The following is a 12810-nucleotide window of genomic DNA, read 5'->3' as shown; positions in this document are numbered from 1 at the left end:
CTTCGGGCGGCAGGGGGCGAGCGTGGCCCGGGAGCTCCCGCGGGAGGGCCGGGACTGGGCGGGACTCCGGGGGCGGGGCGGCTCAGCGCGCAGGCGCGGGGCCAGGCGCCTCGCGCGGCCAGAGGCGGGCAACCACAGAGCAGCCCCGGCCGCGGCTCGGGTAGCAGCAAGTTCGAAACCCGCTCCTGCTCCGTCTCGGTTCTCGCTCCCCCGGCCCTTGAGCTTCCTAACGCTAGTCCCCGACAGCTCGTTGCGCATTGCGCTCTCTCGGCCACCAGGATGCCGGTGACCGAGAAGGACCTGGCGGAGGACGCGCCGTGGAAGAAGATCCAGCAGAACACGTTTACGCGCTGGTGCAACGAGCACCTCAAGTGCGTGAACAAACGCATCGGGAACCTGCAGACCGACCTGAGCGACGGGCTGCGGCTCATCGCGCTGCTGGAGGTGCTCAGCCAGAAGCGCATGTACCGCAAGTACCACCAGCGCCCCACCTTTCGCCAGATGCAGCTCGAGAACGTGTCCGTGGCGCTCGAGTTCCTGGACCGCGAGAGCATCAAGCTCGTGTCCATCGGTGAGTTCTCTGGCCGGGGCCCGGGCGCCGGCTGGTGTACCGTCCCGCCCCCACGGAAGGCGAGGGTTCCCCGCGGCGCACCCCCACCATGGAGGCGAGGGGGAGTTGTCCCCACAGGTGGAGACGTAGGGGACCCAGGCCGCCTCCCCCGTGCCGTCCCGTGGGGTGGGACCTGTGTTGGTGTGGTCGCTCCACGCCGTGCGCCCCGGCAGTGCGCCTCGGGCCGGCTGTGGGTTGGGGGCTTGGGCTGGAGTCGCAGGAGGAGAAGTGGAAATGTGGCATTTCTCTGCCTGCGAGAGCTAGGGGACTGGAAACCCTCGTTTGCTGTCCTCGGGGGCCGGGGCCCTGGAGTCAGAAGCTCCCCAGAGCGCTCGTCCCGCTGCGCCCAGGCCGGTGCGCCCTGCAGCCGCGAATGGGCGTTGGCTCGGAGGCCAGGCGGGGAGACCAGGGGAGGAACCGTTCTCTGCGCCTAGTGCTTCCCCGCCCAGGTGGAGACCGGGACCTGGTCCCCACCCCCGCCGTCGCCGGAATGGGTGTGGGACCCGAGGTTGGAAGGGGAGCCGCGGGGGTGTGTCCTTCTCGCTCCCTCTACTCCCAGCTCAGCTTTGGCCGGCGCCGCGGGTTGAACCCACTCCCTGCCGCCAGAGTTACAGAGATGGTGGTGGCAATAGTATTGCTGTCTTGTAGGGAGCCCACCTAGTGTCCTCTGCGTGCCGGCTGCCTTCTGAGTTATCTCGGTCCCTAGACGTCCTGCGAGCTAGGGTGTTTAGACCCCTTTATGGCCCAAATATGACAGAGGGTTAATTGACTCGCCCAAGGACTGCCAAGTAGGCAAGTAGGGTCCCGCTGAGAATTGAAGGAAGTGGGTGACAATTAGAAGGAGGTTTTGTTTTCCTCTCCCCACCCTCCCCACACCGGGGTCTTCCTAAAAGGAGAGAGGGAGGGAGGGAGGGAGGGAGTCCCTCTCCCACTCCTCTGGGGAGGAAGAATGAGGATGAGATCTCCCTTATGGTCTGAGGTAGTTGGGGGCTTCCAAAGGGTCACAAAGCTGCTGAGTGTGTAGGCTGTGACAATAGGCGCAAGGGATTTGTAGCATGTGTGTGTGTGTGTGTGCATGTGGATGTGTGTGCAGAGAATGTGTGTGTAGTATATGCATATGCAAAGTGAGTTTGTGTGTACATAGCATGAGTATGCAGAGTGTGCATGTATGCAGAGAATGTGTGTGCACCTATGTTTTGTGTGCATGTGTGTGTGTGTGTTTCTTGCCCAGGCCTGGATCTGGGGTCTCTTCCTGAGGAAACCAGGTCATTATACTGACCCCAGTGGCAGGAAGAAAGAGAGATGGGTGTGGCTGCTGGGACTTTCTCCAGTGGAAAAGGGATTCCCTCTAGGCTGAGCCTCATTCTCCCCTCCCCCACACTTGTGCCGGCAGGTAGGGCCGCTTCCTGCTTCCTGGGCCCAGGCAGCTGCCACCACCCAGCTGACCTCCTAGCGGCGCCCCCACCCCAGCCAAGGGTGGTTTCCCAGCAGAGGGAATCTGCGTGGCATCTGTTTTCTTCTTTTTGGGGTCCACCTCCTATACTGGGGAGGGAGAACCTCAGAATTCTTCACTTTTCAGAAACCAGCTTCCCCTCTGAGGAATCTCAAGGTCTGGCTGTGCTCAACTTGGATCCATTCTTCTTTGTTTTAAGAATGTGTATTTATATAATTAACTGAATAAAGAAACTTAAAGTAAACCAGGAATATCCAAATATGACATGAAATGTTTTTAAAACAACAACAACAACAAACCAAAACCACAGCTCCAGAAACTCCCGGAGTGCCTAACTCCCCACTGTTTACAGAGGCAGCAGCTGCTTTGAGTGTGGTTTCACATCAGTGCTCCGAGCTGTGAGTGCCATTGTGGGCTTTGTCTGGTCCCTTACATTTTTCTCCTTGGTCCTCATGATTTTCATTCCTGAACCCACCCAGGCCTTAATGCCTCCCATTATGCCGCATTCCAGGGTTAGCTCCCCTTCCCCTGCTGTGCGCCTGTGGGCTGTTGGCAGCTTCTTCCTGTGGACCTCTTCCTACCACAAGTTGCGTTCTTTTATTTTTTTGTTTTCCTTTTTAATGATTTCTTGGATTATATTCCCCAAAGTGACATTCCTGGGTCAAAGGGTGTGACCACATTTATGACTGCTGTCATTGGCTGCCTCGTCGCTCTCCAGAAAGATCTCACAGCAAACAGGTTTTCCAGCCTCTGGAGGAGATCAGACGCAGTCTGGTCAAGTGCAGGCTTCTGTCTGGTAAAGCCTGGGGCCTCTTCCCTCTGCTTCTGGGGCTGTTCTGGGTAATGGCCCTTCAAAAAAAAGTCACCTCCAGCTTGGACTTCGGGTTCACATATTCACTGCATGTGTTATGTTGCATCGTGCTGACATTAATATTAGCTCCAATTTGGGGGCTCCCACTAGGTGTGAAGTGTGTCCTGCTGATCATCCCGTTGTATCCTCATGGTAATCATCATCGACTGATAGCAATTACTGCCTTTCCTAGAATGATCTGCTTCTGCAAGTCACTGGGAGGGTTAATGGCTTGGCTGTGTCCCAGCCACATGGCAAGTGCTTAGAAGATGGTTGCTATTATTACTGTTGTCATTCTTAATGTTGTTATCCCTATTTCAAGATGGGAAACAAGAGTGAAGTAACTTGCAGAGGTGACCATCACTAGCGAGTAAATGGTCCCTGGAACCCAGGTCTACCCGGCTGTTGAATTTGAGTCTTAACTGACTTGCCTTCCAGTTTCAGGGATGAGTCAAATACAACCTTTCTACCCCCATCAGAGGGTCCCTATAACACTAGGTTTTGCAAGTATAGGGTGTTGGGGTGGTGGCTGGATACCCACATTCTGAACCTCTAGCTTTGCACAAGAGGGATGTCAGGACTTCTGTGAGTGACAGGATTAATCCTGTGGGCTGTACTAAGGGCCTCAGGAGTTGAATGGAGTCAGTTTGCCTCTTTTTGTTGAAAATGTTGAGGAATGGCTACTCTGTCTTCATTGGTGGGTGGTTTTTTTTTTTTTTTTTTTTTTTAAGATTTCTTGCTATCCAGTGGTTGATGTTTTGCTCCATAATCAGGGAAGGTATCATTGAATGAATACAGGGTTTTGTTTGCTTTGGATAACGCCCAAAAATATACATTGTGAGAGTCATTCAAACTTCGTACGTGCACCCAGCTCAGCTCTGAGATATATGCGGTAGTCAGACAGCCGCCAGAGGGCTGTGGCTTTTCTGTCCAGAATTCACTGAAAGACAACCCTGGCTATTTATGCACAGTGGTGGTTCATTGTAAGGTGGGCCCATCCTAGGCTCCATCCAAAAGTTGAACATTTTCTTAAGTTTCTTGTTACATTCTGGGCGGTTCATAGTGAGGCCTCAGCATATTTAATTCTAGTTGTTTGCCAGGAGCTGGCAGTTTTATTTACTTGTTTTTCCAGAAACCTTTTTGACACTGGGCAGCCCAGCAAACTGGGAGAAAAAGGGGGTCTCCTAGCCCAAGAATGACAATCAAGGCTGCCTGGAAGTTTGGGTGGTGTGTTTTGGTTTGGTCTTTTAGAGAAAGGAATTCTTCCCTTTTCGGAGGATGCAGTCTCTGACCCTAATGTTTACTTACCTGCACCAGGCCAGCGCCAGAGCAGGAGGAATGTGTGTTCCCAAGACTTTGGGTCACTGGGCAGGGTTTCCAGGGTGGTGGGTCACCGCTCTACTCGGCCCTTTTCCTTCCTCTCCCTTTTGTCCCACTACGAGCAAAACAATTTACATATAACCCTAAGTTCTGCTCTTTCCTGAACTGGGTAGCAAATGCCAGTGTCTTTTGGGCCAGAAAGAGTGCTTAAAAAGTAGCAAAGTTGCATGCTTTGTCAGAATTAAGTTCTTGGCCATTTGCAACAACGTAGTACATTAGTGTGAGATGTATCTTGTGTAGTAGTTAAGAGCAAGGATTCTTGGTTCAAATCCCACCTGCCACTAAGTAGCTGTTAAGAAACCTCTGTGCTTTGGTTTCCTTATCATTAAAATGGGAATAATAACTACCTCCTTAAAAGGTGGTTATAAAGATTAAACAAATTAATATTTTTTAAAGTGCTTGGAACAGTTCATGGTACACAGTGAGTGCTGTGTGAGTGCTTGTTAACTAAATGAGGTAGTGTCTAATACTATTCTTAAAAGGTATGCTAGAGAGGTTTGCATGCTGAAAGGGCATTTAAAATCAGCGCCACGGGGGAGACCAGCTTGGTTGACTAATGTTGATCCTACTTGCTAAAATATGGTTTTGGACTGCCTAGAGGATGTCCCCTCCTTAGAGGGGGATGACCCCTGGTATGTTATGGCTGCTTCTGGGGCCCATTCACACCAGCTTTGTTTCCAAGGTGGACAGGGAGCTTCAGGCGGCTGGTCATTCCAACCTCCCACCCCATTCAGGAATCTCTGGGCCAAATCACTTCCAGATGGTGGCTGGGCCTCTGCGGAGCTCCTCCAGCAACAGTGGAGCCAGCGTGCCAGTCAGCAGCCGCCTTCGTTCTTGGAGAGTCTGTGCTGAAGGAGGGCTTTGATTTGGAGCCAAATTAAGTCTCTCGGGTCCTGGTTTTGCACTGTGAAGCGGGTGTCATGGAGTGGGCTGCTGGCTTAATTAAGGATGGCTGCCCTGTTCCTTGGGGCTGCAGATTCCTAGAGCCTTTAGGTCCTGTCTCCAGTGGCTCTATGGTCCAGAGTACCAGTCACCCTGCTTTACCTACAAACAGCCTCCCGGTCAGCACAGCCTAGGCTGTAAGAGACACAGCCTAATGATTCAGGGCCCGGGTCTGAAGCTAGACTGCCTGGGTTCTAATCCCCACTCTCCCCCCTACCAGCTGTGCACCTCTGGTTGGCTGCCTTAACATTTTGGAGCCTCTGTTTCCCCTCTGTAAAATAGTTCCTATCTTATAGTTGCTGGAGGCATTATATTTGATTAGGTTAAATTATAGCACAATGCTGGTATTATCCCTATTAATGTCATTGTGCTTTTGAACCTGGGTCCAGGACTTTATCTTGCCTTGCGTCTATTCTCTGGCCAGTCTGGATGTTTTTGGAGTCCTATTGCTGTCACCTGGTGTGTTAGCAGTTCCCTTCCCCCAGCTTGGAACCTCTGACATAGGTGTCTCCCAAGATCCTTTCTTTCCTCCTTTCCTCATTGCACAAATATTTGAAAGGCCAAATCTGAACCAGCCCTGTGCCAGGTGGTAGGACCACAAGAATAATGAGAGTTGTGTCCCTTGCTTGCCCCACATGGTGCTCAGTGGGGAGAAGAGACAGGTAACGAGAGAGTACCATACAGAGGCGGGCTTCTCAAACTTTCAGGCATGTACAAGTCACCGGGACTTTGTTAATGATGCAGGTCTGATTCAGTGGGGCTGGGGTGAAGGCTGAGGTTCTACATTTCCAACCGGCTTCCGGATGCTGCTGTCTGTGGACCCCGCTGTGAGTAGCTCATGTCTAGGGACCAAGCCCTCCGAAGAGGAGGAGCACCTGCCCCCAGGCTGGGGTGGGCAATCTGGAGGCCTCCCTTGAGGAAGGGACCTTTAAGCTGAGACCTAAAGCCTGACTAGAATTAGGCAGCTGAACAGACATTCAGCTAGGTGAGCACAGGAATTGAAGAGTGTCAGGCTGGCGGTCAGAGGGGCAGTGGAGAGGTAGGCAGTGCTGGCTCACAAAGGGTTTTTGGGCTGTAGATTGCCTGCCAGGTGTCCTCCTTGAGCTTAGAGCTGGATGGTGAATCCAGCTGAAATGGATCATCTAGCCTGGGGCGGGGGTGTCTCTCAAATGTTACTCCAGTAACTCCTGTCAGTGAAAAGTTTTGTATGTGCCCCTTCCTCATATGTATATTTATAGGCTATATACATATATTAATACCACTATCCATCTGTACATTTAAATATTAGTACAGTTTTGTTTCTTTTTAGATAACAAATCCAAATGTAATATCTGTTTTTTCCTGGCTCTAATGGATTATCTTGTATGCTCTTGGGGTGCATGTGCCCCATTTGGAGGCCCCTGAGGGCCTGTGTTTCTGTATTTAGTTTGTTTTCCATATGCTATTATTCTGCATTAAATTTCAATTTTGATTACCTTTTTTTTTTTTTTTTTCTTTTTGAGACAGAGTCTCGCTCTGTTGCCCGGACTAGAGTGAGTGCCGTGGCATCAGCCTAGCTCACAGCAACCTCAAACTCCTGGGCTTAAGAGATCCTCCTGCCTCAGCCTCCCTAGTAGCTGGGATTCAGGCTCATGCCACAATGCCTGGCTAATTTTTCTATTTTTCGTAGAGACAGGGTCTCACTCTTGTTCAAGCTGCTCTCAAACTCCTTACCTCAAGTGATCCTCTTGTCTCTGCCTCCCAGAATGCTGGGATTACAGGTGTGAGCCACCGTGCCCAGCCCCATTTTTTATTATCTTAATTGAGAAGCCAGATCTGTAATTATAACCACTTCCTCCAATCATAAGTTTAACTAAATGAATAAATCCAATGGAATGAACCATTTCAGTCTAAATGGGTGCTATTTCCTGCTTTTATAATGATTACAATTGCCTTTCATGACATTATTCTAGAAACCATCTTATATTACTGTTGTAAATCTAGTTGTTCATTAAATGAGCTCAATAATCACTAAATTGGCTTAGGTTATTGTATAGTAAACAACAGTGCTTTCTTTTTCAGGGTCTTGTATTTTTAAGGTGCTCACTTTTTGTGGGAAACTGAGTCCATGTAGTAGGGAGAGAGCTTCTTGAGATAGATGATTAGGAAACCAAATGGTTCTCTTTGTGAGTTAGTAGTTGGGTAGAACTACTGGGTATTTTAGTCATGCCCACTTAGTATCTGGATTTCTTTTGTGGGGGTGGGGAGCAAGAAAAATGCTGAGCTATACATGAAGCTACTGACTTTCTTCTAAGAGCCTTATAGCAGTTGCCTTAAATGAGTTCATTTGATAAATTCTGCAAACTGTTTAGTTATAAAAATAATTTAATGAGATTTTACTTATGGACATTGTCTCATCACAAAATTTACCAAAGAACAGTTTTGGCCAGGCCTCATGTAGTAGAATGTCTTTGGCCAAGATTTTCTTGTACTATAAGCAAGAAGCAGTTTGGTTTTTCACTTAGTCAAGACTGCCTGCAGGACTAGTTATTTTGACAGACCATCTGACTTCCTCCCTTCCCCCTTTATCAAAACCTGGCATTTTTAAGCAGTGCAGGTAGAAAGCTTGCAAGGAGGACACTTCTCCTCCTCCTCCATGTTCCTTGGCTGTTCTAAGTGCCAAGAATGCATAGTGATGATGCTGGGTGTATACTGAATGTTGAGGTATTGCACATTCATCGTGTAATACAATATCTAGTATTTCTCATGGCCGCTGTGTGCTGAGCATTGTCCTGGGTACCTTACCTTTATTGCTTGTAATCCTCATTACAAACCCTGCAAAGCTAGTGGCTTTTTATTTATTTCTATTTTACAGATGAGAAAACTGAGGCTCCAATCTGCCTCACTGCATGTGTCAGGCATAATGCCTGCCTGCATCATGCTGTATTTTCATGTCAAAGTTGAGTTCAACATTTTGTAAAGTAAAATAGATATATTGTAGTGAGAGGGTTTGAGCGAGAGTGTTTCTTCTGCTTTGGGTTTTTGTTTAATTTGTTTTGCTTGAAACTGTACTCATTTGAGCTTGATTAATGTGAAATTGAAATTTCCTTTTACAGAACAAAACTTTTTGGGGCCCATTTGCCTTACCTTTCCAACACCATGGAGCTTTGATTAGAGCCTTTTTTGCAGTTTCTGGGGACTTTTCTCTAGTTCTTTCCCTGCCTTAGTTTGGTTCCCAGGGGTAGGGATGTCCCTGCAGGTCTGGATAGTAAGGACCAGCTACAGGTTGCTTTGGGGGAGTTGGGCTGGGCTTTGTTTGTGAGGACTGCAAGCCAGAGGTGAGGAAGGAGGTGCCCCTGCAATTCCTCCTGGCTGTGGTCCTGCATCCTGTGGGGCAGGTGTGGGTGTGTAGTGTGTGTGTGGGGGAGTTGTTGTTGAGAGCCAGCTATGCCAGGAGTTCCTTGGTGGCAGTGGACATTGGCACAGCTGTGCTCTATCAGAAATGACCTCACCCACATCCTTTCCTTCTGCTACCTTTAAACATTAACCCATGGGAGAGTGTGCTGGGTTGTGCTTGCCAGTGAGCTGAGCAACTGAACCCTGCTTTTCAGGCCTGGCACCCAGCCTTGATCAGTCCATCGCCCTGGCACAAGTGGGCAACTTGCTTCTAATCCAAGCAAGTGCCTTTTCTGCTCATCTTCAGGCAGCCTGGTGGGCAGGCCTCTTGCTGTGCACCATGGCATGAAGCTCTGTTTGCCAGAGCCGAACTTGTGTTCCCCCAGGGCTTCCCCGTCCTGAGAGAGAAAGCTGGTCTGTCCTGCCCATTCAGTGCTCAGCCTCCCAGCCATAGCAGGGCTGGCTTGTTGAAAGGTCTGGGTGTTAACACAACACTCCTGTTCTCCCTCTCTGAAGGCCCTTTATGCTGGCCTGAATTCCTTTTCTCATGGAGATCTGAAAGCTCTTTTGACTAAATGGGTCACCTTTCTGGGTATTTTCATAAGGCTGGTCAGCTTTTGCCATGCCAGTCAACTTTTCTGGAATTTCCTTTCAGATATCAAGGCAACCAAAGGGGTTGGAGTTACTTGGAACACAGGGTGGAATTTTGGCATTCAAGCTATAGGGGAATGGGTGGGGATTTGTGGCAGGCACTATGTAAATATGCTGCGGCCCATAAATTCAGACTTTAAGATGAAAAAAGGCAGCAGCAGTCGGCTTTCCTTCCACAGACAGATGGGACCCGTGTTACTCTCCGCTTCGTGCTGAGTGTGTCTGAGGGAGACACAGGCCTCCCATGGAGTTTGGGGCAGGAAAGAAAGATTTCTCGGTGGCTAAAATCAGATTCCTGGATCTTCCCTGTATCCTCCCAAGAAAATAATCAAGTTCTTATCATGCTGGTACTGCGCTTCTTGTGTGGATCACCCCAATTTCCCTGCACCTCCCTGAAGTGATTTATCAAACCTCAGGGAGACGGAACGATTTGGCTTTCACAGCCTATGGGGGCCCAGTGCTTCTTGCTCAAGAACAAAGTGATTGTTTCCTGGTGGGAGGTGGCAGAGGTAAAGCAGGACAGAGGCAGGGGACCCAGGCCCTGCTTCCCAGGGGACGAGAGGTGCTGAGACCCTAAAAGGCCTTTGTGACTTGGTGGTTCTTTCAGCTGAACCCAGAGTCCTGGGTTCTGTTTACAAGATTCCTTCTCAGAAGAGGCAGAGGTGTGTGTTGGACAGGGGCCCCTCAGTGGAGCCCCCAGCCATCCTGGGCAGAATCCAGACAGTACTCTGAGCGGAGGCCCCTTGGCAGATCTTGGCTTGAAATCACCTGGGCAGTGGCTTGTCACGTTCCTTCTCTCCACTGAAGGAGGCGAGCTGCCACCTGGGGAGGCCTCTGCTGTCAGGGTGTCCTTTATGGGAAGTGATCCCGGTGTCATGTTACACTTCCTGCATTTCTTACCGTAATTTTCTCTCCTGTTCCCTTTTCTTTTTTAATTTTGAAGGTGGGGGAGTGAGGGTGGGGGTTCAATTTCCTTTTTTTTTTCTTTTTTTGAAACAGTCTCACTCTGTTTCCCTGAGTAGAGTGCCATGGCTTCAGCTTAACTCACAGCAACCTCAAACTCCTGGGCTCAAGGAATCCTACTGCCTCAGCTTCCCGAGTAGCTGGGACTACAGGTGCACACCACTGCACCCAGCTAATTTTTCTATTTTTAGTAGAGACAAGGTCTCACTCTTGCTCAGGCTGGTCTTGAACTCCTGAGCTCAAGCAATCCTCCCGCTTCAGCCTCCCAGAATGCTAGGATCACAGGTGTGAGCCTGCCTGGCTTCTCCTGTTCCTTTCCTTGGCACTCATTTGACATCCATGGGAAGTCACACACTCAAGGTTGGAGGGCATGAGCCCTCGTCTGGGCACCCATAGCCCTCTCACTGAGCTGTGTTGGTCTCCTAACTTGCCTGTCTTGCTTTCCCATGGATCATCACTGTGCCAGGGGCAGGAGCTTGTATCTCTTGTTCACCTCTGTGTCTCTGACTTTGGCACTTAGCAGAAATTTAATAAATAGGTTGGGCACAGTGGCTCACGCCTGTAATCCTAGCACTCTGAGAGACTGAGGCAGGATGTTCACTTGAGGTCAGGCATTCAAGACCAGTCTGGACAAGAGCAAGACCCCGTCTCTACTAAAAATAGAAAAAAAAAATTAGCCAGGCGTGGTGGTATGCACCTGTAGTCCCAGCTACTTGGGAGGCTGAGGCAGGAGGATGGCTTGAGCTCAAGTTTGAGGTTGCTGTGAGCTAGGCTGATGCCATGGCACTCTAGCCCAGGGCGACAGAATAGACTCTGTCTCAAAAAAAAAAAAAAAAAGAAAAGAAAAGAAAAGAAATTTAATAAATAACTTATCAAATCATCTCTAGTTTAATGAGTTGACTATTAAGTCTGGAACATTGACTTGTTCGCAGTGTATTTGCTTTCAGAAAATGCAAAACAGTGTCCCTTTGGAAGTATAGTGAAATAAAGAAGTGGGTCTGAGACCCCAGTAGAACATTGTTTTTGCAACTGTGGTGCTGAACTTAAAAGAACTCGGCACTTCATGTTCATCCCCTGACCATCTATGATTTCCTTCATCTGTTAGAGAACAAGGCCTTTTCTGAGTTGCCACATGAAGCTCAGAAAATGAATTTAATACGAAGCTACTGTCACAGTCATATTAATATTAATAGTTTCATTAGTAATAGTGAATATATATTAAGTACGAGGCATTGTGATGAATGCTTGTCAATAATAGCTAAATGAAACCTCATTGCAACTCTGAGCTGTAGTTATCGTAAGCCCTGTTTCACAGATGAGGAAATGAAGCATGCCCAGATTGGCCACTGAGTCTGTGGCTGACTCTTCCACAAACCCTTGTCTGAGATTTTAATCCTCCTGTCTTACTGCTTTCCCAAAGGAAAGCCATCAGCTCAGCATGTCTCTTAAATTTACTTCTAATAAGTTTTTTAAGACATTAAAAAGTTACAGTTGTGTGGCTCATACCTGTGATCCTAGCACTTTGGGAGGCCAAGGCGGGAGGATTGCTTGAGCTCAGGAGTTGAAGACCAGCAACATAGTGAGACCCCATTTCTACTAAAAATAGAAAAATTATCTGGGAATGGTGGCACACGCCTGTAATCCCCGCTACTCGGGAGGCTGAGGCAGGAGCATCACTTTGGCCTGGGAGTTTGAGGCTGCAGTGAGCTAGGATGATGCCACTGTATTACAGCCTGGATGACAGAGCGAGACTCTGTCTCAAAGAAAAAAAAAAGGTTACATTTGTAGTTCTTACTCTTTGCAAAAAAATTGCAAAAACACAGAAAAACACAAGAGAAAACACATCACCTGTGAAGAATTTTAACAAATCTTTTTCTACTTTTAGGGAATTTTGCCTACAGCTGCCTTTTGATCAGAATGGGGAAGAGGGAGATTCATTTTCTTAGGGAAAAAGAAATTGTGGCCTGGAAAGGTTTTATGAAATCATTTTGGTCGTACTGATAGTTATAACAAGATTCATCCTTCAGTTATTGCTGAGCTTCAGCCAGCGTTAAAATTAGAGGTTTTACTTGAGTCTCATTGTGGTTTGCAAGTCTCCCTTGGTCCAGAAGTATATTTTGGTCAACTGTGGAGTGGGGGTGTTCCAGCCACTTTCTGTCTCTTAAAAGTTTTTAGGACCAACTTTTATTGGCACTGCCAGGGTCTCTTAATAATAGTTATTATGTTCAGTAACTAATGGGACCTTGTCTCATGGTTAGCCCGGGATAGAAACTCATTTAACTTTTAGTTGCCCAGCTCTATTAGCAGTTTAAATATGGTTCATCCTTGCCTGTCTGGGAACTTTTAGGAGTCTGAAAATTATATGCATCCCTAAGGTCTTCGTGGTATTGGTTTCTTGGAGGCACCATTTTCTCCGTAGCCCTCAGGACACCATGGAGCCATTCGGTCTCAGCCTTGTTTGAGGCAAAGGAGAAAGAAAGGAAACCACTTCTGGATACAGATTGGGCCACTTTGTAGTCCTTAAGAGTATGGGTCAGATAGACCCTGCCACTTACCAGCTGGGAGACCTGGAGCAAGTTGCTTGAC

General features: G+C 48.6%; 1 protein-coding gene across 4 annotated transcripts in view; it reads left to right on the top strand.

Annotated features, from left to right (window-relative positions):
* The first annotated feature begins 139 nt into the window (after positions 1-139).
* FLNB (filamin B) overlaps positions 140-12810 on the top strand; it is a 132682-nt gene continuing 120011 nt past the window's right edge. For all 4 annotated transcript variants that reach the window (XM_045530849.1, XM_045530847.1, XM_045530846.1 and 1 more), the window contains exon 1: positions 140-571. In XM_045530849.1, coding sequence (XP_045386805.1) covers positions 280-571 — 292 coding nt within the window. In that variant the 5' untranslated portion in view covers positions 140-279. The remainder of the gene's footprint in view (positions 572-12810) is intronic.

Source organism: Lemur catta, chromosome 18 (genome assembly GCF_020740605.2).
Source record: "Lemur catta isolate mLemCat1 chromosome 18, mLemCat1.pri, whole genome shotgun sequence".
NCBI classification, from domain to species: domain Eukaryota; kingdom Metazoa; phylum Chordata; class Mammalia; order Primates; family Lemuridae; genus Lemur; species Lemur catta.
This window is presented reverse-complemented; position numbering and strand designations above follow the sequence as displayed.